This window comes from Ooceraea biroi, chromosome 8 (genome assembly GCF_003672135.1).
Source record: "Ooceraea biroi isolate clonal line C1 chromosome 8, Obir_v5.4, whole genome shotgun sequence".
Lineage (NCBI taxonomy): Eukaryota > Metazoa > Arthropoda > Insecta > Hymenoptera > Formicidae > Ooceraea > Ooceraea biroi.
In genome coordinates, this window is record NC_039513.1 from 13,555,433 (window position 1) to 13,581,096 (window position 25,664).

At 47.1% G+C, this 25,664-nt stretch overlaps 1 protein-coding gene across 4 annotated transcripts in view; it reads left to right on the top strand.

Annotated features, from left to right (window-relative positions):
- LOC105275023 (protein outspread) overlaps nucleotides 1–25,664 on the top strand; it is a 229,764-nt gene that overhangs the window by 58,232 nt on the left and 145,868 nt on the right. For all 4 annotated transcript variants that reach the window (XM_026972093.1, XM_026972095.1, XM_026972094.1 and 1 more), the window contains exon 2: nucleotides 10,564–10,644. In XM_026972093.1, the coding sequence (XP_026827894.1) occupies nucleotides 10,564–10,644 (81 nt within the window). The remainder of the gene's footprint in view (nucleotides 1–10,563; nucleotides 10,645–25,664) is intronic.

Below are 25,664 nucleotides of genomic sequence, written 5' to 3' on the forward strand. Positions count from 1 at the left end.
GGTTCACTCCTCTGAGTCCGTCCCGATCTCCATGTTCAGGCTTCACTACCGGCCAGCTGCTTCTCAACTCCCTCCTCTCCGAGGGATTGCGGATGAATCTCAACTGTCTTCGAGGGGTAGCGGATTTTATCCCACTTCTGAATTGTAAGAGGCGAAAAATAACTAGGAGACTGCTTTAGATTTGAACTCGAACTCTCCGGGATCCCTGGTTCACACGCCTAGCTCTTAGGCTGTACGGCCAATACTCCTACTTTTGTGATCAACTTGTTTTCATTCTGATCCTCTATACGACCTGTCAGTCTCGACTATCTTTCCAGATCTTACAGCTTGGCCAGCCTGACATTACATTCGTCCCCGAATGTCTCCAAATCGTCGGTTCACTCCACTTGAGTCCCTCCCAACCTCCATTTTTGGTTCACTCTTCTGAGTCCCTCCCAACATCCATTTTTGGTTCACTCTTCTGAGTCCCTCCCAACCTCCATGTTGGTTCACTCCTCTGAGTCCTTCCCAATCTCCATGTTGGTTCACTCCTCTGAGTCCTTCCCAATCTCCATGTTGGTTCACTCCTCTGAGTCCGTCCCGACCTCCATGTTCAGGCGTCACTACCGGCCAGCTGCTTCTCAACTCCCTCCTCTCCGAGGGGTAGCGGATAAATCTCAACTGTCTTCGAGGGGTAGCGGATTTTATCCCACTTCTGAATTGTAAGAGGCGAAAAATAACTAGGAGACTGCCTTAGATTTGAACTCGAACTCTCCGGGATCCCTGGTTCACACGCTTAGGTCTTAGGCTGTGCGGCCAATACTCCTACTGTTGTGATCGACTTGTTTTCATTCCGATCCTCTATACGACCTGTCAGTCTCGACTATCTTTCCAGATCTTACAGCTCGGCCAGCCTGACATTACATTCGTCCCCGAATGTCTCCAAATCGTCGGTTCACTCCACTTGAGTCCCTCCCAACCTCCATTTTTGGTTCACTCTTCTGAGTTCCTCCCAATCTCCATGTTGGTTCACTCTTCTGAGTCCGTCCCGACCTCCATGTTCAGGCTTCACTACCGGCCAGCTGCTTCTCAACTCCCTCCTCTCCGAGGGGTAGCGGATGAATCTCAACTGTCTTCGAGGGGTAGCGGATTTTATCCCACTTCTGAATTGTAAGAGGCGAAAAATAACTAGGAGACTGCCTTAGATTTGAACTCGAACTCTCCGGGATCCCTGGTTCACACGCCTAGGTCTTAGGCTGTACGGCCAATACTCCTACTGTTGTGATCGACTTGTTTTCATTCCGATCCTCTATACGACCTGTCAGTCTCGACTATCTTTCCAGATCTTACAGCTCGGCCAGCCTGACATTACATTCGTCCCCGAATGTCTCCAAATCGTCGGTTCACTCCACTTGAGTCCCTCCCAACCTCCATTTTTGGTTCACTCTTCTGAGTCCCTCCCAACATCCATTTTTTGCTTCACTCTTCTGAGTCCCTCCCAACCTCCATGTTGGTTCACTCCTCTGAGTCCTTCCCAATCTCCATGTTGGTTCACTCCTCTGAGTCCTTCCCAATCTCCATGTTGGTTCACTCCTCTGAGTCCTTCCCAATCTCCATGTTGGTTCACTCCTCTGAGTCCGTCCCGATCTCCATGTTCAGGCTTCACTACCGGCCAGCTGCTTCTCAACTCCCTCCTCTCCGAGGGATTGCGGATGAATCTCAACTGTCTTCGAGGGGTAGCGGATTTTATCCCACTTCTGAATTGTAAGAGGCGAAAAATAACTAGGAGACTGCTTTAGATTTGAACTCGAACTCTCCGGGATCCCTGGTTCACACGCCTAGCTCTTAGGCTGTACGGCCAATACTCCTACTTTTGTGATCAACTTGTTTTCATTCTGATCCTCTATACGACCTGTCAGTCTCGACTATCTTTCCAGATCTTACAGCTTGGCCAGCCTGACATTACATTCGTCCCCGAATGTCTCCAAATCGTCGGTTCACTCCACTTGAGTCCCTCCCAACCTCCATTTTTGGTTCACTCTTCTGAGTCCCTCCCAACATCCATTTTTGGTTCACTCTTCTGAGTCCCTCCCAACCTCCATGTTGGTTCACTCCTCTGAGTCCTTCCCAATCTCCATGTTGGTTCACTCCTCTGAGTCCTTCCCAATCTCCATGTTGGTTCACTCCTCTGAGTCCGTCCCGACCTCCATGTTCAGGCGTCACTACCGGCCAGCTGCTTCTCAACTCCCTCCTCTCCGAGGGGTAGCGGATAAATCTCAACTGTCTTCGAGGGGTAGCGGATTTTATCCCACTTCTGAATTGTAAGAGGCGAAAAATAACTAGGAGACTGCCTTAGATTTGAACTCGAACTCTCCGGGATCCCTGGTTCACACGCCTAGGTCTTAGGCTGTGCGGCCAATACCCCTACTGTTGTGATCGACTTGTTTTCATTCCGATCCTCTATACGACCTGTCAGTCTCGACTATCTTTCCAGATCTTACAGCTCGGCCAGCCTGACATTACATTCGTCCCCGAATGTCTCCAAATCGTCGGTTCACTCCACTTGAGTCCCTCCCAACCTCCATTTTTGGTTCACTCTTCTGAGTCCCTCCCAATCTCCATGTTGGTTCACTCTTCTGAGTCCGTCCCGACCTCCATGTTCAGGCTTCACTACCGGCCAGCTGCTTCTCAACTCCCTCCTCTCCGAGGGGTAGCGGATGAATCTCAACTGTCTTCGAGGGGTAGCGGATTTTATCCCACTTCTGAATTGTAAGAGGCGAAAAATAACTAGGAGACTGCCTTATATTTGAACTCGAACTCTCCGGGATCCCTGGTTCACACGCCTAGGTCGTAAGCTGTACGGCCAATACTCCTACTTTTGTGATCAACTTGTTTTCATTCCGATCCTCTATACGACCTGTCAGTCTCGACTATCTTTCCAGATCTTACATTAGCTATTTTTGTTCTCTTGTTTGAATTTTGTACATTTTTCAGAGATTTACGGCATTCATACAATGTCGGATGATGCCTGGTGATTTAATTTTGTTATCTGCGTTTTATCAGTGGAAAATTTGTTGCATTTCGCACGATTTGCTGATGAAACATTTCTTTTTTTTCACACTTTTCTGCGGTTGAATAATTTTGTCTCACACGAACGGAGCTCGCACGGATGGATGTTGCAAGGATGGATGTTTCTCCGTGGAGTAACGCCATTTGTTTGAGCCGACCTTTTGCGCTATGCGCGCACAGTCGTTATTAACGACTTAACGTTCCCCGGTATACTCTCGGTATAACGCTGCGCGATACCGGGATTTAGCGGGTAAATCATTTTGCCGTTTACGCGGCACTGGAATTCATAACCGTTTGGTCAAGACGCGCGGTCACGCGGCTTTTCCTGGATGGGGGTTTAATGACCACTTAATTGCAGAACTCGCAATGCGGTCGCCCGCTTAATCATAGGTCGCGCGGAAAACGGAGTGATAAGCCTGACCGCGTGCACAGGTACAACGCGGGAAAAAGACCTGCGTCACCCGCAATATCTTATTCTGCGAGACCTCTCCGTGGCATGGCTGGAAAAATCGCGCGAATTAAAACGCTGTTCTGTCCAGCGAGTTGTCATTTAGTGAGATTCGCGAGAGTGGAGCAAAATAAGCCTCTTTCCGCTGCGTGCGATTCCAGTTTACGTTAATTGCAGTTGCCGACTGTTAATTAGGCGCGTCTTGAACTATTTAGATCAGCGCTTCGGTTAGGAGACACACTCGTTATATCGGTTTCTCACACGGTTTCTCGCCCGCTCGCGCGACTTATCGAATGCGTCGCGCACATTTACGCGCGCGTTTCTGCGTGTATTATCGAGGTCATTTTGCGACGCTCGTGGTAATCCAATTGCGATTTATCGATTGCCGACTGGCGATTCGTCGGACTGCGCTCGGACTCTTTTACCAGTATTTCTAGTGAAAAAAAATATATGTAAATATGTTGCAGAACATCTTGCACCTTTTGGGAATATCTAAAGTTTCATTATAATCACGTAATTAATATGCGGAATTAAATTGCAGTTCTTATGTTTCTACGTTTCAATCAGATAAGATTTGTCGTCCTAGATCGAGCAAATTTCACACGGCACGCCGGCATAATTCGATCCCATCGGGACTTCCTGAATCATGATTGACACGGACGAAGTCCAGGGCGTGTCGGTCGGCGTCCTCTCAAACCGCGAGGTATCTAGGCGCGCTATTTCGTCGAGGAATTCGCAGGGCATCGGTAATCTCTTGAGGTTTTCTGCGGCCGTTACGCGGCCGCGAAGTTAATTGAGTAGAAAGCGATTCAACGTGCAAATCTCTACCGGCTCCTCTGCCGAGCGTATTACGAACGTCACGGCGTACAATATTATTCACTAAAGAGAAAGGGATGGAAGAGAAATTTATACAACATATTATCCAAAATTTATTGAAATAATCACAATATTGAGAAAGATTCATAAAAAAAACGTTTACAATAACAATTAATTCGATCCAGCGTTAAGAATAGCAGCAATTGTAAAGGCATAGAAAAATAATGGAAAAGTTTCCTCCTTAAATAATTAGAGTCAGGAAGAAACTAATCACAATTAAGTTTATTGCAGAAAATATCAGTACGGCATTTCTGCTAAAATTACTTGAAAATAATGACAAAAGTAACAAAATAAATACACCGAGAAAACAACAAGAAATAATATTACGAGATAATACATACAAAGATCAGCATAAGTATAGTTAAAGGAATCAACAAAGATGCACAGTTGCACACAGATGCACAAACGCAATTAGAGTAACGACACAAACTAAGGCACATCATCGGCGATTCGTGCTGTTTAACAGCCGGGCATATAATTTATGTATCGTTAAACACGAAAGGAAGAAAAAGAAGGCGGGCAGGCAGGCGATGTGTTTGCGATGCGGTCGATGCTGTCGTCGTGGAATCGGTCGTTCCGCTTGACGAATCGTACCTGCAAATTTCCTTTGCGACTGCATACAGGAGAAACGTTAGAATTATGTCCGCCGACTAACAGGCCGAGACGGGCCGGGACGAGAGAGGAGAGCGGACGCGTTCATCCCGTCACCGTCGTTCGTGTTTGTCCTGCACTTCCGATGGCGTTTTCCCGGCGCGGGATGCATGTCGTTATCGTGAAAGTGCGTGCGACCGTGCGGCGATAATCGCGCGACGCCTCGTCGCAGATTGGTAGAAAACGCGTCGATAATGCCCGTCCCTTGCCAGGTGGAAACGGTCGGCGTAACGCAAACTGGGAAAACTCCGCGTCACGCAAGTGACAGAGACAAACTTCGCGGAGAAATTGACCGGAATTTTCCGCCACGAGAATTGGAGTAGAATAGTATCTCCTGTTGTTGCTAAAACCGATCGCAGATAACGAAGATTATATTTATTATAATCGCTGACGTTGAGAGAACGCAGGCGCGAAACAGAGAAGAGAATTATGATACCTCGAAAGCAAAAAGATTGTGATGCGAGAAGAGGTGTGGTTGCAGCTTTCCGCGATTTCAAAATCGAAAACATCGCTTCGCGTTCAAACTTATGCAGTTTTCTTCTTTCTATCTGCGAGTCGCATGACGAGACGTTGCTCGTTCCACTTTCGGACAAGTTGGAGAAACTGACGTGCAGATTTCTGCTTTATTTTCCCCGATACGTTCCGCGTCTCGCCTCGTCTCCTCGATCTCGTCGCCAACATCCATGCGGACACGGGCGAGTGATTAAGTGCCGGAGGGGGTAGTTGTAAGGGGGCATCACGGCGTTAATAGGAGCGTCGCGTACGCATTTTTGCCGATATTGCGCGCGATATCGAGCGCGCCTTGCGAGAAAAACCCCTCGTTATCGAGTCCCGTGTACCGCAATTAAAGATATATCGCGCGACGGACGATAGGGGCTGTGGACGTTCCCTCGAACCTCTAATTCACCCTGCTCTCCCCTCGTCCTCCCGCGATCGGTCGATCGCATCGCACGATAACGTCCCAGGTGGAGACAGGTTTTCACCGCGCACGAGGGAGGGCAGAGGAAAGGGTTCCTTCGGTCCGCGGGCACCGGATGTGGGATACGCAGGCGACGAGACGCGTGGGATTCCTCTCCGGTGCGTACACGCGAGCGAGTGCATCGCGCTGGCCGGTAGCATCCTCGGCGTTGCGACGAGGGAACTTTCCCACTGGCAAGCAGAAAAAGTGCTTTTCCAGACTTACGTCTGGATTTGCGCCTGGGAAAATAATTTGGAAATAACGCTAACAAAAATCCAAGACAAAGGCCGAAGGTGTGGGAGTATAGAAACCTACTTAATAATCGGATTGACTCTCTTCTCTCATCTTGCTCGCTTATTCTGCTCGTGGAACATGATAATTGTCAGCCGGGAAGTTACCGGAGCGAAAGTCGGACACGCGGGATTTATTACTTACTTTTCAGCCGTGCATTATTCCTCGTGATGAAGTGCTCCGTTGAAGTCCTCCAAGCACCGGCGAACGGAAACGAGGAACTTCGGCTTCCGTTCGCGACTTTCGGCGACCCTATTTCCGCATCGAATCTCACCAGAGGGGACACAGGGAGGAGGGATATATTTCCGGCAAAAATGCCACGGCCACTCTGGCGGTGCGGCGGCACCTTCCGCATTCCGTGCGCCGGAATCGAACATGGCGAGCGAATTAATGTGCGCAACAGGATTTTCTTATTGGGCAGGCATCGCCCCGCGACACGCTCTGTTTGGCTAACGAGGCGGCGGACCTTTAATTGCTTTAATAAAGTGCAGCTCCAGGAGGCTCTCGTCGCGCGCCGTTGCGGCCGCGAGCGCGCGGGGTCGTCGAGAACGGTCGGCCGGCACTCGCGCGGCACCCACGCCACCGTTGCCGCGATCTTTGCATCTGGCCTTATTAGAGATTAGAGGCGGAGTTCCCGGCTGATATCTAGGTCGCGTCGTTTCGAGCTTAAGGACTGCCAAGGATCCCGCGGAGACCCGCGAAGCGTGTCAAGGACGACCGGGAGGAAGCGGTCCGCCCGATCGCGGGGAGCGAGCGACTTGCTGTCCAATTATTGTCAATTGTGAGACAAGTGTCTCCGATTGCGTAACGCAGAATGCGCCGCGGCGGGTACGTTCGCTAAGTCGCGCGAGGAACGGGGGAGCGAGGCAGCTCACGAATTATCCTTTGTAATGGACCAGGGGGACACGGTACGTGACATTGGACAGGCGTGAAAAAATGCGAACCGGTCCGAGAATCGTCGAAATCCGCATCGCCGATTAGCGTGATGAATCGTAATGCGAATAAGATTTCCATATCGAAATCCTAAAATTGATATGATACGGGGTCTCTCTTTAGCTACAGATTTATTAGCTGGTTTCCATGTTCGGATGGAACATGCCAGCATATGCGATTAAAAACTGCTATGTCGGATTTATATTTCCGTGTGAAATATTTATCTACTTTTGTTTCATTAGTGAGTATAATTTGCTATTTTGGATTATTAATATCCATTGAATCTCTATGATGTGAAAATACTCTTCACATTTCATCCCTGATGCCCGTAGGAGAGTTTCTATTTCGAGATATTTTAATCGCAAACGGATTAAAGTGGGATAAAATATTGTCATTTCACTGCGATTGCTTTCGTCGAACATTATCATGGTTAATAATACTTGCCGTTTGTAGCGATATGCAATAACAGGGCGGTTTATGGTTCGCTAGGCTCACGCTACCGGTACGTGACAATCAACACGCCGGAAGTTAATTGTGAACATACGATGAGCGACAGGAAATCGTGCAAACCGGACGGAAAGCGGTTAAACAGAGCGTAAGGCAGTCGTTCGCTGATATCGATTCAGTCGGCGAAAAAAGCGGTATTTCATCAAGTGATTTGCATGGTACCCCGCGCGATATATCGATATAAAATATATCGTGCCTTAGGAGGTGACTTTCGATTAGCCTTGCGCTTTTCAATAAATGTTTTCTCAATAAGCAGCAGCTCTGATCACGGCCGACGAGGTAACTGGACCGTGAATCCGGTCGTTTGACATTCTTATATGTATGAAATAACGTGGAAAGTGTCTCCGTTTTTATTTACTCGCAACGTTTGCGATGGGGACTCTGGCGAGTCGAGAGGATCTTAATCCTTTCACGGTGATTTGTTCGGCTGTTTTTTTTTCAATGAAGCACTCGATGTGAGAATGAAATATAAGTGTCTATAATTTATGAGGTCCATTTTTTAGTTTTGCAGCCACCTTAAAATCCTCTTTACTAAAGATAGATGTAAAAGGTGGAGTCGATCTTCTACAGTAAACATGTTTCCAATGAATTCTCATATTATAAATCTATTCCCAAAAAAATCAAATGAAGAGGTGGCATTTTATTTGTGATCTTTTAATTTATCTGTTTTGAATAAAAAAAAAAAATTGCTTGTTCCTTCTCAACGAATTATTCTTGTGCAACTGTGCTTCATCTGTTTGTTCCTTGGCGCGCGCGCACACACACATACACACACAATGGAGTCCGAGTTTGCTTGTGCCGACTCCGGCATGCGTTTAGGCGTCGGCGTTTTGTCGTTTGCTTTTTTCTGCTGTTCCTTCGCTTAGTTCGTACAAGGAAACGCCGTAATTTTCCCGAAGGAAACAGGAGAACGTTGAACATCTCGCGAGAAAAGGGAAGGGTAGCCTGCCTTTATCTCACCATAAAGCTATAGAGTGAATTCTCGTTCTTGCGTTGGTCCTCTCGAGGGATACAGAGCGAGATAATCGCCTCATTTCGATGTAGCCACGCAAAGAGGGATCACTCGGACGAATGAGAACGGATAATGTTTTACTCTGCGTGAGAGCGATCTTTTTCCTAGTTTGTCCGTTTGTTATTATCGCAATAGATTATTATTGTATCTTTATGCAGTAGTTTTTCATTACGAAGATGCAAGTGCTAAAATATATCGTACGCCGATAAATCCTCGAGTGTGCAGTGCAAAGGTCTTTGCACTCTTTGAGCTTCTTTGGAATCGAATTCGGAATTTATTTAAGTCGAAGCTATATTCTTCCTGTATTTTTCCTGTTGTAATTTAACGCGCTTACGTTTCAATGGGTTGAACGTGTCAAATGTGAATTTGATTGCTTGCGCGAGGGTGTGCGTAGGTGGTCCATAATCCCGTGATGCTTGAAGCTGATAATTTTTCGTTTCCCAGCGGAAACATCAATCAAAGATTCATTATAGAGCGCAATGAGGTGTAAGAAAGTTGTATAATTCGAAGATTGACAAATGTTTTTGACGACAATCAACCCGTATACATTTGTCCCTTTGACAATTTAGCAGCATAAATTCAGGATTTTCCTACTTTTCGTTCCTGTAGGCGCATGTATCGCGTTCCAACGTTGAGTTAGCACGATCGCGAATCAAACCTTGATCATAATAATTCATTTACGACGCTCGCGCGTCGAAAAGCTCGCGGTATTCAGGTCTCATTTGAATAAATCTCGCTTAATGAAACCGTCGATGCGCGGCATACCGTGCTGCATCTACGTTCGCCTCGGCTGAATTAGGAGACAGGCACTCGAGCAATGCACGGGAGATTTAGCGACGAGCTATTACACGGAGCGGCTCTCTTCGTAATACCACGCGGTGCATCGCGCGCGCGCGCGTATATGCCAAGCGCAAAAAGGAGAAATGGATAGAACGGATGTGCCGGGAAAGGAAGCGGCGGTGTGTCCGCCCGATGAGCGGGAAGAATGCTCGATACACCTGATGAATGCCCGATGCTTCGAGATTCCATGGAGATTGCTTTCCACTCACGTGACTCTCGTTTCCACGCGAACGGCCGTCGCGGCCGCCTCTTTTCCCCTTCGCCTCGCTCTTTCTCATTCCACTTCCGTCCCGTTCCCAGACACGCACCGCGCTTTTTTCCTCTTTTCCCCTCTCCCCACGCGAGCGCATCTCTCGAGGAACCCTCCTCCGAACGGTAATAACAGACCCTATGCTGAAGGGCCCGGTCCGGACAGGCGCGTCGCGCTTGAAAGTTTGATTAGCTCCCGGCCTGTTCGATATAGAAGTTTATTTGGTAGGCACGATAGGGAGGCGACCATATTCTTCTTATTCTCGGGATCCTTGACCCATGCGGTCCCTCTTCCCTCCGTGCACGGCAGAAAAAGAGGCCCCTCTGTGTAACACCGACGAATCAGTTTCTGCCTCTCGTGAAATCGAGGCCGCGTCACAATAACGCGCCGGCATGTCTCGGATTCGTGTCTTTTATTCCGCCTCTTCCGCCTTTGACGTTACCTCTATCTCGGTGGACTATTATGTACATGGTGGCCGATATATCATCATTCATCTTTCCAGCCGATCAACTTGGAGTCAACTTTTCTCTAAAAAGATTTCTAGTATCTATCTCAAATTCAGTGAAAGTTTTCTTCACGCTTCTTTGAAACTCGATAAACTGTAACACCTAAACTGTAATTTCGAACGATTTCGCTTATAATTTAAAGTTATTTTAATTTGCATATTCTTATTAAAGAAAATTTGATTTAATTTATCTGAAAAGATTATCTTGAGGAAATAACTAAAGAAAATTGTTTTCTTGTTCCAGGCTACGAGGAAGATCTCCAAATGCGGATACCTGTTCGTCGCGCCTGGATGGGACTTTTCGAACCCCCTGAACCGGACGAAGGTACATCTCTTTTTATCGTTTTGCTTTTATCCGCTTCCGATCGGCGGTGTCGTCGACGCCCCGGTTGAATTACATATCACACACGGCTGATAAAGGGTGTGGGACCTTTACACGCCGATCGGAAATGCGGGTCGCAGATCGGCTCATCGATCACTTCCGTTTCGACGCTCAGGGCTACGTTGTGCGCGTTATCGGGCTCGATCGCGTCCATCGATCGTGGGAGATCGCGCCGCGAGATGTGGATCGGGCCGCCGCGCAATTTGCTCATTATCGAGAAAGTGAGGATAAGCGGGCGCCGTTTCAGCGTATCCTCCGTTCCGCTGACGGACGATACCCCGCGCGATACGCTTTTTCCACGGGGCGATCCGCGCCGCGAGAACGTGACCACGCGAGGTCCGAACACACGTAAATCTATTAGCGGAGAATCGTTCCGGCTTTATTTTACATTTGTGATGACACGCGGACGTTGTCCCTTTCTAAACTTTCTCCGACGTGAAATATACGGTCGTTAACACTTCGCACGAATACGTCTTTTCATATTTCTCTCTTTTCTTTTTTTTTATCTCTGTCGCGTCGCGCTAGAAAATCGTTGGCGAATTTCCCGCCGATTTCATCTTTCAGATGCTGCCGGTCGCCGTGAGGCGAAACTGAGGAACACAGAAACGCGCCGCTCGTCAAGTTGTCCGTTGTATGATTTATGCCAATTTAAGGGGGGAGCCTGCTTTAGAACGCTGAAAATAAGGTATATTTTACGAATTGTTTTTGGAGAAACTATACAGCGGATCATTATAAAACTTTTATGCATTTATATTAGTACATGTTTAAAGATAAAAAAATTATTTTTTTATTTGAATATATCGTTTGTAGAGGTCGTCCTGGAGAAATCTTAGTGCAGCCGCGTCGCCGGCATTGCAAATTGGTGAGCATTCTCCTGCCTCCAAATTTCGTCTAAACTGAAAAATTGAAATATGTTCTCGTTATTTATGAATTCCCATCGTCGATGAACCAAAGAGAGAAGAAACAAGTTGAAAAGTGTCAAAATGGTGGAGCTTAGAACACAAAAGTACGATTTTTAGGCAAAGTTTTTGAACTTTTTCATGCAAAAATAATTGTTTAACTTAATGTTTTTATGAATATTAAAGGTTCATCGACGATGGGAATTCATAAATAACAAGAAAATATTTCAATTTTTCAGTTTGGATGAAATTTGGAGGCAGGAGAATGCTCACCAATTTGCAATGCCTCCAGGACGACCTCTACAGACGATATATTCAAATAAAAAAATAATTTTTTTTATCTTTAAACATGTACTAATAAATGCATCAAAATTTTATAATGATCCGCTGTATAGTTTCTCCAAAAAAATTCGTAAAATTATACCTTATTTTCAACGTTCTAAAGCAGCCTCCCCCCTTAATGGGAACGATGGCAAACGTCGGTTTTCTTCGGCCGTCGTGATTTTCCTCGTTGCAGTCGCACGACAGCTGCGATTTGGCTGACCCGACAAGAATCCAGGGACCGGTACCGTTAATTGAAGACGCGATTGTTAAGAATTGTCGAGGAAGGAATCGACGGCAGAAATTGTACTGACAATTTGTGGAAACGCTCGTTACACCGCGGATATGTAACCTTTACGAACAATCGCGCGGTTCTCATTACATTGGTGCATTACATAGGAACAACTTGCTTGTTAATTAAGCGAACGTGGGTGTTCCACGTATTCTTGAATTATGAGGGAAATGTCAAACGCGACGTCGCTAAATCATTGCTATCTCGAGAATCGATAATAACCTTTAGCCATTGCGAAACTGCGCGTTTGTATCCATCTCAGCGTGTGCATTATCGCGTACAAACCCCGTATCGGAATATCTGCGATTGTCGCTATCGGTAGCTTCGCGAATCAAACTGTCGCCGTGAAAGTCGCGAGATGCACGGTCCCCCTCGACATTTACGTCTTTAGAAACGGATATTCCTGCTTACAGTCGGGATTTACGCGATCGATAATTATCGACACGTATCGAGTGTGTCGCGTTACCTGCTCGCGCGAACGCGCGAATAGAAAGCGGTCCCATGGTGGTCGTCTTTGGCCTCGATCTTGATCTGGCTCGCGATAATCTACGGTGTGATGTTCTACGACAGGCCGACCGCCCGATTTTTGCTGCCGCGATTTTTCATGCCACCGCAAGTAAGAGCGCTTTCACGGTGTTCTGCCGTCACATTTGATAGCGATTTTATTTCCGATCGAATCAGTAGACAGTTCTACTTCCGCCGTGGCGTGGCTTCCTTTTGGGAATCAACATTCCATGAATGTCATCATTTTTCTGAAGCTTTCGATAATCTTCAAGTGACATTTATACGATGCGATATCGTTTGAGAAAAAAATTTACTGAGCTGACATCCTCGCAGCCCACCGATGATTTTAATTACATTAATTACGTTGCTCCATGCGTCTGTTTTTGCCGTTTCCCGAGTCGAAATTTTAGTTCTACATTGAACCTCGAATTCTTCATTTGAGGCGTTATTCGGCGTCTATTTAGCTACTACTTTAACACTAAAATATGTCCGAAATTTCCTTTTTTGCCGCTAGAGCGTCGAAGCAGGTTACGATCAAGATTATAGCCGAATGTTGCAGGGTCAAAATAGCATCTTAACATCTGTTTGTAGGAGTTTGAGTTTCAATGTAAGAGTTCTAGGTTCTATTTTCCTAAAAGTAGGTTCGTACGACTGCTAAAAGCATTAAAGTGGGCGCAACATTTCGACTCGGGTTTACATTCAATACCAATTATAAAAATACCAGTATAAAATCCTTTTACGATTTTGAAAACAGTAGCCGATGGTACTTGCTGAAGACTAGACCACCCATCCACGTACGTTAACCATTCGTTATTGACATTTGTTCCCTACGAGATACGAGTCACTAAATTTACAACTGTGTATTTTTCCGGATGATTAGAGGACTTTAAGGCAGCAGTAAACGCTTCCTACTACTACTGCTATTCCATATCACCACTTCGAGAAAACCTCTGTGTAAACCTCTGTGCGCCGGTCATAAAAGGAGGAAGTTCTCTCGGCGCACGAATTCTTTCGTTAGCCGTCTCGACTTGCGATTAACGAATTATTGTCGTTCTTGAAGGGCTATCATCGAGAGATTACATGGACCGGCGACGCGAGCCCGTAAATCTCGGTCGGTGCATGGTCGACCGCGGAGAAAGTGAATAATTAGAAGCCGCTTTTTAAGATGCTCTTAAAGGCCTTCGAGCTACGACGAAGCGGTGCGTAACGGCCGTGCCGCGACTCCTTAATTAAGTGGACCTTGTTAATCCATGCGTGCCGCATCGTCGGGGCGAGTTTTCTCCTTTTCCGCGTGTCTCCCCGCCGCAGTGACAAATCCCCCCGCAACGTCCGACAATTTACTAGCCGCTTTAATAATGATATCGTGTCACGGCTGACGATATTTTATCGCCCGGGACGGCACTTAAGGGACTCGGATTCCCGAGGGATCATTACTTAATATTTTACGGCATTCCTAGCCGATTCTTTTCCCCGTGTTTTACCTCGTGCAAACACACGCTGAACGCGCATACCCGCGATTTTTCGCGTTTCGATCACGCTTTAGATCCATCATCGCTTCTGTGTGTGCTGTTGCAACGTGTTGTAAAATCATGGGCCCTTCCTCTGATATATAAATCCAAGCTAGTTTCTCTCATTCTTCCGGAAGTATTAATCTAGCTGCGTTACTCCTGATATTCTCGGGTCAATAAACAATGCTGCGTTCACAGACGAGTAAGCTCTATTAATATTTGCGAAATTTATTTTGTCGGAATACCAGAGTATTCCGCGCGTCTCGAATTTCACGACGACTCGTATCTGGCGATATAATAAAGCAGCGACGCCTCTATTTTCACTCCGGTAGTACCTCGGGGCATCGGGAGAAGTCGAATGGAGAAGGAATCTCTCACGGATCGTGAGATCGAAGAGGAATCGATGGATCTCCGTTGTAATATTGCGGTTAGAGAAATACTCTCGCGAGCGTAACTACTCGTAGCTGAAAATTACATTTACTCGGCGCGTTCTCCTCTCAATTTCCCCCTGAAAAGCTGAAAGTCTTTCTTCGAATTCGGTATCCAATCTCGCGGTAACGTAAACGGCGTCACGGATCGTTGTTTAATTTTCTAGCGAATTTCAGTAATTCAGCCTTAACTTTCTGTTGGAACTCTTTCTCTCGATGGAATTTTTATCAAGATAAACTCTTATTTGCAATAGTGCGATGTTTAATTTTATAAATCCGCTAGAAAATAGCTATTTTTTTCTGATTTATTAATACTTTTTTATTATTTATTAATAATATTTTAATATTTTAATATTTATTAATAATATTATGATTCTAAGCGAAAGTTTAATTTGCAATGAAATGGCTCTTGAATTTCATCAAACTTTTGGCACCATGGCACAATTTATACGTCATCATTTAGGACAGAGTTTCTAAAACTTATGAGATTAACATGAGAAAGATTTTACTTTTCTTCTTCATCACTTATACAGGGTGTCCCGGGTTTTAACCGACAAACTGCGGGAGCATATTCTACTAGTGGAAATAAGAAAAAATTCTTATATCGAGTTTGCTTAGAAATGCTTTATTACAAAGTTATAAACCAATATTGAAAAGAAATATCAGATAAGTAACAACGGATTTTTTCACAAAAATAAAAATTATCTACGCAATGATTTAGTGACGCATTTCAAAATGTTATCCTTGCACATCGATATAAGCTAGACATCGACGTAGTACAGAATTTGTTACGGTACGACATTCCTGAAAATTTTGTTGCATCTCAGTAACTGAATTAGTAATTCGTTGCTTTAAATCTATCTGGTACTCTCCTGTTAGGAAATCTACGTTGATACTCTCGTACGGCAGCTCGTGCATTTCCGTCACAGAATCCGTACACGAAATGAATATCAGTATATTCCTCATTTGAAAACACTTTTGGCATTCTGATAGTAATTGCTAGTTCACACGACGATTGAAATCTAACAGCTACTGTTGTAAAAGTAACAATCATACTGAATCGTTTCAACATAGTGAACATGAATACATGTGAATACACGTAACATAAACATCTTCGACCTTCCAAATTCTACACTATGTTCCGTTGTTACTTATCTCATATTTCTTTTCAACATTGGTTTATAACTTTGTAATAAAGCATTTCTAAGCAAACTCGATATAAGAATTTTTTCTTATTTCCACTAGTAGAATATGCTCCCGCAGTTTGTCGGTTAAAACCCGGGACACCCTGTATAACAATGTTCCTTACATTGCTAAGTCTATACGACTTGAAGGTATTTCATGAGCGTTAAAATACGTAACATCAATCGCGAGTCATCGGTACTCGGACGTGAAATCACGGCGCTTGAAACATGGTTGCGATTGTAAAAGCGGCGTAAAAATACGGGAAACAATGAAAATCGTCGGAAACGTCGTAAAGCAAGCAAAACGGCATCGCAACGGCGCCGCGATGGTGCAAGTCGCCTCGTTACACATTCATGGCGTGTTTGCTTATTGTAACGACAATCGTAAACGATAAGCCCGATGACTCCTCCGGTGATAACGCAAACCGGCCTTTTGATTGCGTAATGCAGTACTTCAACCGACGTAAAGAAACTTCCATTGTGACGTGGATTTTATCCACCGATCCGCTTTGATCTCGCGCTCGATCACCTGTCGCTAACGTACGATCGTACGCAAGCACGTAGAAGTTTGCGTAACCTCGCCAGAAAGAGCGCAAAATATTATAATTCGCGGTAATCGCGAACGTAAAACGCGCGCGAGCACGTATTCGGTCTCGAGAACGCGCGCGGATCAAAGATACGCGGTAGATTTCGCGGTAGCGGCGATTAGTAATCGCCACTATCGATGGACGGAATAAAAGAGCGAGATAGCGCGAGTGGCAGCGATGGTTTATTCGTGAATTTACCGTTTAATTCGAGCCGCGGTGATAAAGCGTTAATATTATATTCTTCTCGGCAGGTATTACTCGTGACCTCGATTAATTTATCGACTCGGTGTTAATCGATTACGCGCGGTAGCTTACGAGGCAGAAACGCTTCAATTGCGCGCACGTATCCGTTTTGCGCAGTCAGCCGGTTCGATTATTGATATATTTTCGTTACGCCGCGTGCGCGCTTTACGCGTCGTAATCGTTACCGATCCACCCGCGTGTTTCGTTAACTTTTCATGGGAAACAATATTTCGCGTTTCGCTTGCGTAACGCGTTACGCATACTACATCGTCGAGTGACATTTCCGCGACGCGGCTTATTATCGCGATGGATCGTTATCGTTGTAACACATCGGGATAAGGAAGAAAGCAATGTCGCGCGCTTCTTTTCGCACGAGCGTTCTCTTCCGTTCTTTCTCGTGCTCTCTATTGTTGGATCGAGGTAGATACGCATTTGCGGTATGACGGTTCTCCGTTGCGTAATCCGTGTATGCTTTGCGACACGCCTATGACACCTGCTCGTTGTCGCGTTTGGCGCTAATCCGAAACGTAAATACCCTTATCGCGGTAGAAAGGCGAGGGACACGTGCCTTCGCGTTAAGTGACTCCATTCTCGACTGCTCATTGAAAGCGAAATTGTACTCTTACGCCGGCACTCTTATCGCGTGATCGTAAGAAACGCGCGCGCGTATCGTAAACGTCTCAGCGCGTTATCGCGCCGCACCGTAAAACTCGCGGGCAACGAGTTCTTTAAATCGATCCCGATTTTTCGCGGCTCTTGCGGGAGACTGCAATCTTCGTACGCGAAAGATAGGGCGCTCGATGGATACCGAGAAGCTGTCGTAAAAGCTTCTCGCGATAGATACGACGACGCGTTCCGAGTTACCGTGAGAAATCTCCGTGATAACGATAAAGACGAAGGGAAAAACGGCGCTGCAGTGATTTCCATTTATTTTCCCGTGCGAATGACGGTTCGTCGAAGCACGTGCCAGCACGAGACGTTCCACGGGGCGCCGTGAAGCGTTCTACATCGCGAGCGGTGAAACGCGATATGACACGCGTGGAAATAACGTATCTTAATAAAATCCCGATAAAAAGCTCGGCGGGGAACGGATGGAACTTGTCGGGCATCGTTCCTCGCGATACCGAGCCCGGCAATTCGCCTGGCGCGCGCGCGATAATTCAATTACGAACGATCGATCCTAATTCCAGCACGTCACTCGCGCGCGTACACGAGTGCCGTGTCCTCCTTTAATTACCCAATTAACGCGCGAATGAGACCGCGGCCCGTCGAGAGCGAATCGAGAGCGCGGGCCGCGATGGGAATTCGCGCGGTATTTTCCCAGCGGCGAGAGAAGCGAGAGAACTCGCTTGTGCGAGTGCTCGCAGGCGGGACGGTGAAACCGGCGTGGCGTCATTCTAATGAACCGCGCGCGGAGAGCGCGAAAAAATCGGGGTCGGACGAACGGACGAGCGGAATTCCGCAGAGCATTCCCGAGCCGTGCGGATTCGCAACAGCAGCAGGCGCACCGTGTCCGCACGTTTCCTTTCACTGCTTTTTTCAGCCTCATTGAGAAGCCAAGTGGTTGCTCGTTGCTCGCGTTATTTTCAGGATTCTCGACACGCGTGCGTTTCACGCTCGAAGAATCCACGTATCTCCTCGATGTCATATGTAATTCCCGTGAATCGAAACTGTGTTTTACGTGATACTTCGATTCTCTTTCGGTTTTATTTCAGTATCGCATTTGGTGATCGTCGAAATCGAGATTGCTTTTTAGTTGGATGTGATTGTTGGTATTGATGCTCCTTAGTTTTTCCTTTTATCGAAATTCGCATTCCAGAAATTAATTAGAGACGGAGCGATTAATCAACGATTATTCGGATGATGGATTGCACGCGCGCGAGAGCGCACCGTTACAATTTCACCGAGATAATTTACAGCGATTTTTTATTATACTACGATCGCGTATTAGAAGGGCAATTTATTTTTGAGCAATTTATTTCGCCTCCGTTCGCGCAATAAAACAATTCGATCGTGGCTTTTTATGCGCGGCTTTAATGAGCATGTTCCTACTCGCAACGACGCAGTCGTCGCCTCGTGAGCGTCGTCGACCGGCACACGCGAGCGAGTAGCGCGCGGATTAAGCCTGCCGCTTGCAAAACGCATTTGCTTACAGCTGGCTCACGCACGTCCATATAAAACAGCGCATTATTCGCGAGTTATGCCCCGTACGCACGTCGATTATGCTCCTTTTTTTATCTTCCCCCTTTATGCTGTCTCTTAAAGTCCTCAGGCAGCCCTTAGCGCACATGTGCACCACCGCGTCCCTCTCTCGCTCTTCCTTTTTGCCCTTTTACTTCTCCGCGCCGCCTTTGCAACGTGGAGGCGACGAATGCAAATGTATCTTCGGCTCTTCCGAATCCGATGAAATATATCAGGCGATATGTGCGCGCGCACGCGTGTGCACGCGCTTTCTAAATAACAAACAAAAGTTATCCCTCGCGAGAGAAGGTGCGGGGATCGGATCGCAGAAAGCGCGGCGCGCCTCGGCCCGCCGAATCCGATGAAATATATTAAGCCGAAAAATATCCTCCTCGTCTCTGCGGAATCGCCGGCCGCGCGGACTCGCGCGAGTCCGCGACTCATTGTCGTCTCGTCGTCGGGCTGCGGTGGGCTTCGCAACGTTTACGAGCGGCGTATATCAGCGGTTTTCAGCGCATTCCCTCTGCAACTTGTTACTCAAGGGAGAGAGGGCCGGTTATGGCTGGCGGTGTGTTATGGTTAGCACCACCGGCTTTTTCTTTGTAGCTCGAGCGCTGCAGTCATGATTTAGAAGGCAGTCGCGCGCGCTCTGCGCAACCGAGCCCTGATTCTACGATGAGATTCTACGATTCTACGACGTGGAGAGAATATCACATGCGAGACGCTCGCGTCCGTTACTCTCTTATTAGAGCCTCGCGTTTATATCCTAAATTTTGAAATCGGTGATTATCCACGATGCAATCGCACTCGTCTTGCTCGCCATCGGCGAGAAACGCGAGAAACTCTCGTTTACACGTCGCGCTTGTTTTGAGACTGAATTTTTCTCCAATCTCTAATCTCTTCCCTCGAATCTGCCATCGCGACCCTCGACGTTTGCAGCGCTGCATGTGAGACACGCGTGCCCCACATCTCTCCAGGGCCACCCGAGTTGGTTGCAGAAACTGGAACTCGGAAATCGGTGGAAAGATCCGGAACGCGGTACCGATATGCAAAGGTCACCGCGGGCGAATCGATAAATCGCCGCACAATTTAGCGGTTCCCTCTTTATAGCCGTTATTATGCACCTGCATAAATCAGCATCGTGACAAAAAGGCATTGTGCCCGAAGAACTTGCTCGCTTCGGTCTCCCGTGCACTCCTTACGCGCGTTTCGAAAGTAGACAAGGCGGGGCGGGGCGGCGCAAGGGGTCAGAAAGCGAAACAAAAGGTCCGGCACGCTTGTCGTGCTAAGCTAATTATCGATAAGGCAATCAATCTCTAGAACGCGCTCCGGGTCGCTAACGCTAACCTCCGGCCCAGGAGAGAAAGCAGTTTTGATTGGAGTCATGTATCGTCTGTGTCTCCCCATCTCCCGGTCCCCTCATCCCCCTCCCGCGATATCACCGACATTAACTCGGTGTAGTACATATAATTTCATCGACTTTTAATGGGCGCGTGTCCGTAACTCGACGTGCGCGGAGACGCGTGATCTTCCCCGTGTCGCGTGATTGCACTTTGCATGTTTGACAATGAAAGCTTTATAGAAAATCATGTCCGTGAAGAGTGAGATCCCCGTACAGAGAACTTTCTCACAGAGTTCATATCAAACATGTATTCTACGTGTACGTGTCAATTAAACTTAAAAGACTTATATTGACGGATTAGCTCGAAAGAAGAAAAAATAATTCCGCTATAATAGTTTTATCCTAGTTTTATCAAAGACGTCTCACCTCGCAGTCCAGGCGGAATCCAATGCAAATCACATGGCAGCCTGTATACGTTAGCGAGTACTTTTTAATCCGATCTCGTGCCAATCTCTCCAATTTAATGCCAATCCCGCGAATTACAGGCCTCCGATGCCTTAATATGGACGTCGCTGTCACGAGACGCCTCGAGAGAGAGAGACCATGTTTGATCAAGTCTTTCATCAAGGCTGTGTCAACCGCGAGGACGTCAGTGTGTCCCGTGACGCGGGACACCGCCTATGTAAAACTTGACATTACAATCTCGCGCAACTCGTTAAAGCGCCGCTATTTGGCGTAACCAAAGTACCCGCCGCCATGTACGCGAGCGTGTCGTGACTTCATCGTCTAGCACCTCTAGGACTGTCTATTGTTCTATGAATAGAGCACACACAGGCTGCCTCCGTGTGCCTTCCTAGGATTTCTGCTCTTCTGCGACCTTTCACTGTTTGTCTGTTTCCATCAGAATTGCCCGAACACGTCGAACGTGTTGAACAGAACTGCGAATTAGAGATTTTCGCGTTAATGAAATCCATAAAGTATATCTGCTCTACGGACGCGTGAAACCGTCTTGTCTTTGAGACAATGCCGAATCCGGCTAACGGTAGGTTGGTCACGCCCTATCCTGGCGGTGAAGACGGCACGAACGTGATTCCGTCTTCCCAGATCAGTGCGAAAATTTCTCGCATGATTCCTCTGTTGATCGCATCCAAGGTAAATTAAATTAACATATCCTAAAATCCCAGAATTGCTCGTAACGGCAATTACATGACAATGAAGCGCCGAAAGTATTTAATTAGCGCGCGCATTGTTGCGCACGGGAGTCGCGGTTCCTAAAAAGAGAAAGAAAAAAAGAAAGGAAAAGGAGGAAAAAAGAGGAGAGAAACCGGAATGAGTACCGTACGCTTATAGTGGAGAGCGGCACTTGTTTTTAATTCAGGCGCCATTGTTCCCGGGGTACATTACGGGCCGCGTTACGACAGGTTGCGGCTCGACAGAATTTTTCCATTCAGGCGTGCCGAGCGCTTCTCATACCTCCCTTTGTCTTCTTGCGAGCCGCGATCTCTGAGATGGGTCGGCGACAAGCCGAGCAGGAGAGAACCGGGGAACGCCGAGTTACGCAAGCCACGGTTGCTCCGAGGCCGCGTTACGCATCGACGAGGGAAAATGAAGCGAACCAGCCTCTCGAAGAACCGTTCCGTTTTTTCCTGATGCCGCATCGCGCCGTGTCGCAGAAGAGCGTGTACCGTAATCGCGAACGCATTTTTTTCACAGTCCCCGGAGGGGTACGGATGTACGGAACGTAGCGATTATGACGCGAAATCTCTTTTTATCGGCCTGCAATTTGCATAGGATCTATACATCTTATGATAAGAGATGCGCGAGATGTTTCACCCGCAGTGTTTTTCCTTCGAGAGATATCATTTTCTTGATGCCTCTCGGCTTCCGTCCTCGTGTTTTCGCGTTAGTCCTCTCCGTTACGGAAAATGTCGTAACGTTGATTTACGAGGGAGATCCGATACGCCTATCACTCCACTATCAAGAAACCCGATTTCACTGGGCGAGCAATCGAGGAAGCTAGCTAGGATCCGTTCGCACGAATTGGCACGATTGGCTTCTCACTGCCTCTGATTCGATCGACGATCCGAGAGAGAAAGAGAGGAAGGCGGGAAGACCCGGAAGAGAGCACGAGGAGGAAATCTTCGTAACAGAACAGCGAGTTCGTCTTCGCGGTGAATGGTACACGACGCTTTATTATAGACCACGCGCGCGTACACGGCGGCACGTACACCCGACCCGCGCTTAGCCCGCACGACTAATTTAACCGTATGTGAAAATGAAAGTCGTGAATCCCCATTTTATTATCTTCATTAATCTACTTTCTTTTTGAAAAAAAAAATACATGCTGAATTATTAGGAGTGTGATTTAGTTTTGAGGGTTTTGCAACAGATGGCTGTAGTGTCAGTTTGTCCCAATAGCTGTTTCCGATAACTGTTGTTTCTTACAGTCTTGACATTATCCATGACATTTAGTAGCATTATAGAAATAGATGCAATAACAGTCGTGTTTATATCATCGTAAAAATGCAACTTCCGAAACAGCATTTTCCACATGCGTTGCTTTTGTTTTTTAATCAAAAGAAAACTGCCGCTGACGGTTATAGAATTCTTGTGGAAACTTATGGTGATTCTGCCCCATCAATTAAGACGTGTGAATACTGGTTTAGACGCTTTAAGAGTGGTCATACTGATGTGAAGGACAAAGAACGCTCGGGACAACCAAGAAAGCTTGAAAATGCAGATTTGCAAGCATTATTGCACGAAAATCCAACAGAATCCACTTCAGAACTTGCCAGAGCATTAAGTGTTGATCGTACAACAGTTACCAAACATTTACATGAAATGGGAAAAATTCAGAAAGAAGGGAAATGGGTTCGACATGAATTATCGGAAAGTGCCATTGCGAACCGGTTGAACATTTGCATTTCGTTGATCGCCAGGCAAAAAAAGAAGAGTCTTGTGTCTCGGATTGTTACTGGGGATGAAAAGTGGATCTATTTTGATAATCCGAAACGCAGAAAATCATGGGTGGATCCAGGCGAACCATCAACATCCACTCCGAGACGCAATATTGACGGTTGAAAAGTAATGCTCCGTATTTGGTGGGATAGTGTACTATGAGCTGTTAAATCCGCACGAGACTGTCACGGCTGATCGTTATCGACACCAATTGTACAAGTTGAAGCAAGCATTGGACGAAAAACGACCAGGAATTGCGAGTAAACGACGGAAAGTGATTCTTCTTCGTGACAACGCTCGACCTGACGTTGCGTTATCAGTGAAAGAAACACTATTAGAGCTTGAATGGCAAGTCTTCTCCGGACATTGCTCCATGCGATTATTATTTGTTCCGGTGGATGCAACACGCTTTAGAGGATACACACTTTGATAATTTGGAAGAAGTGCGAAAATTCGTCGACGAATGGATCAACTGAAAAGAAGAGTGATTTTATCGTGGTGGAATCGATCTCTTGCCAGAAAGATGGGAAAAAGTGATAGAAAAGGAAGGAAAATATTTTGATTAAGGTATTCATTCATTATCATATTTAAATACATGCGTTTTTGAGCAAAAAAGCCCTCAAAACTAAATCACACCCCTAATACATGCTTTCCTTCTCCATCTCGTATTCTCTTTATGTCTCCTTTGTACCACTTCTATCAAATTTGTCAGAAAGAATTTCACTTCACGTTAGAGAGACTTTCCGATCTCCTTCAATCAGATAATTCGGAATCTTGAGCCTTTCCCTTTTTTTAATAAATCAAGGTTCGTGGGAATACGGCGCGGATATTGTACGCGAGCGCGCGAATAAACACATTGCCAGCGATTAAGGACGATGAAAGGGGGTGATGGGCACACGCGGCTCTGTTAACCGTTGCGGCACCCGAGGCGCCGCGGGAGAAAGGGCGAGAGAAAAGTTGGAGGCGCGGAGGAGCGTGCGAAAGCGATTCCCGCCGCGCACGCTCACGCGTGGAAATAATTGTGCGGTGTAATCGTTCGGTAACGGACGCCAGCACGACGATACTTACGCCGTCGTACGACCGTGGCCGTGGAAAGACAATAAAACGCAATCGACCCGCGAATCGCGGGGGACACGCGGTATCTCAGAGGGGGCCGACTTGATAGGCGCAATTGTCGCTCTTCCCGGCGTTATCGGCGCGGACCGATCTCGCGAGTGCCGCTTGCAACCGCAATGATATACGAACCATCGTTCTCTCTCTCTTTCTCTCTTTTCTTGGATGTATCGATCTCTCCGCTCGTATTCCGCTCGTACACGCGAGCCGCGGATTGACAAACTCAACCGCAAGCGAACCGTGAGGCCGCTAAACCGTTGGAAAGCCTCTCCCGTGAGAATCCTTAGTCGCGCGGGAAGGATCGAGTCGAACGAGTTCCTCGACCTGACGTACATACATACGTGCCGACTCTTCCGCGCGGACGCGTGAACGAGCGAGTGCGTGGACGAGCCGCGATCAAACGGAAACGAAGACGAAACGAAGGCTTCACTTGTAAATGCGGCTGTTGCGTCAACGGTCGCGCGCGCTTGCTCGCTCGTCCGCTCGCCCGCTGCTGCATGATTCATGATTTAACGTTAAAACCCATTATCTCGGTATAATTGGTAAGGTGTGGTTTATCTACGTGCCTCTGCGTATGACTTTCTAATAACATAATTGCTCGGAGCTATCCGCCGCATATTACAGATTTCGGTTTAATACCGTATTCGAGGGTTAATAACGCACGCGCGAGTGGTCGCTTGTTTACTGCGCGAGCTTGACTTACCGTTAGAATGCGTTGACGTAATAAACGACATTGAACAATTAACGCGTCATCGGGTATCTCGCGAGCTCGAAATCGTGCACTTTTTTCCATTTTCGTATCTTCTTTATTGCTCACTCGCTCCTAGATTGTCGTCCGAGAATGCTGACGTTCGCAAAAAATTTCCTCATTAATCAAATTACGCGTGATGAATTATTTGCGCTTTATCTCTCTCTTCCGTCGGTGTTCTCGCCTCGGCGCGGACTTCTCGCGCGCTCGCTGAAAAGAATCAGAGAGGAACGTGAAATTTTGTTCGTCGCGTTGCCACGACGCGGCCTGTGCACGTTGTTCCCAGTGTCCTGTTAGCCGTGGGACAGCTGGCGTATCCGCGAGGGATCTACAGAGAGCAAACAGCGCTAATTAGATTTCCACCTGCCAGCAGCGCAGCGCGACGCGACGCGGCGCGGCTCAAGGCGAACGCACTTGCACTCGATGTTGCGATGCGGCGCGAAGAAGAGCGGAAGCGGTCGGTTAACCGGCTGCTTGATTTCAGTCGGCGGTGCCCGATTACGAGCTGAGAGATGAAACCATATGGTGACGACGATCGAGCGGCTTTGCCGCGAGAATTTTGCGGCATCCGTCAGCGGCTGCCATCTGCGGGAGGAATCAGCGCGTCGCGATTCGTAACGGCTAATTTTGCTTATGCAACGGGCCGATCCGTTTG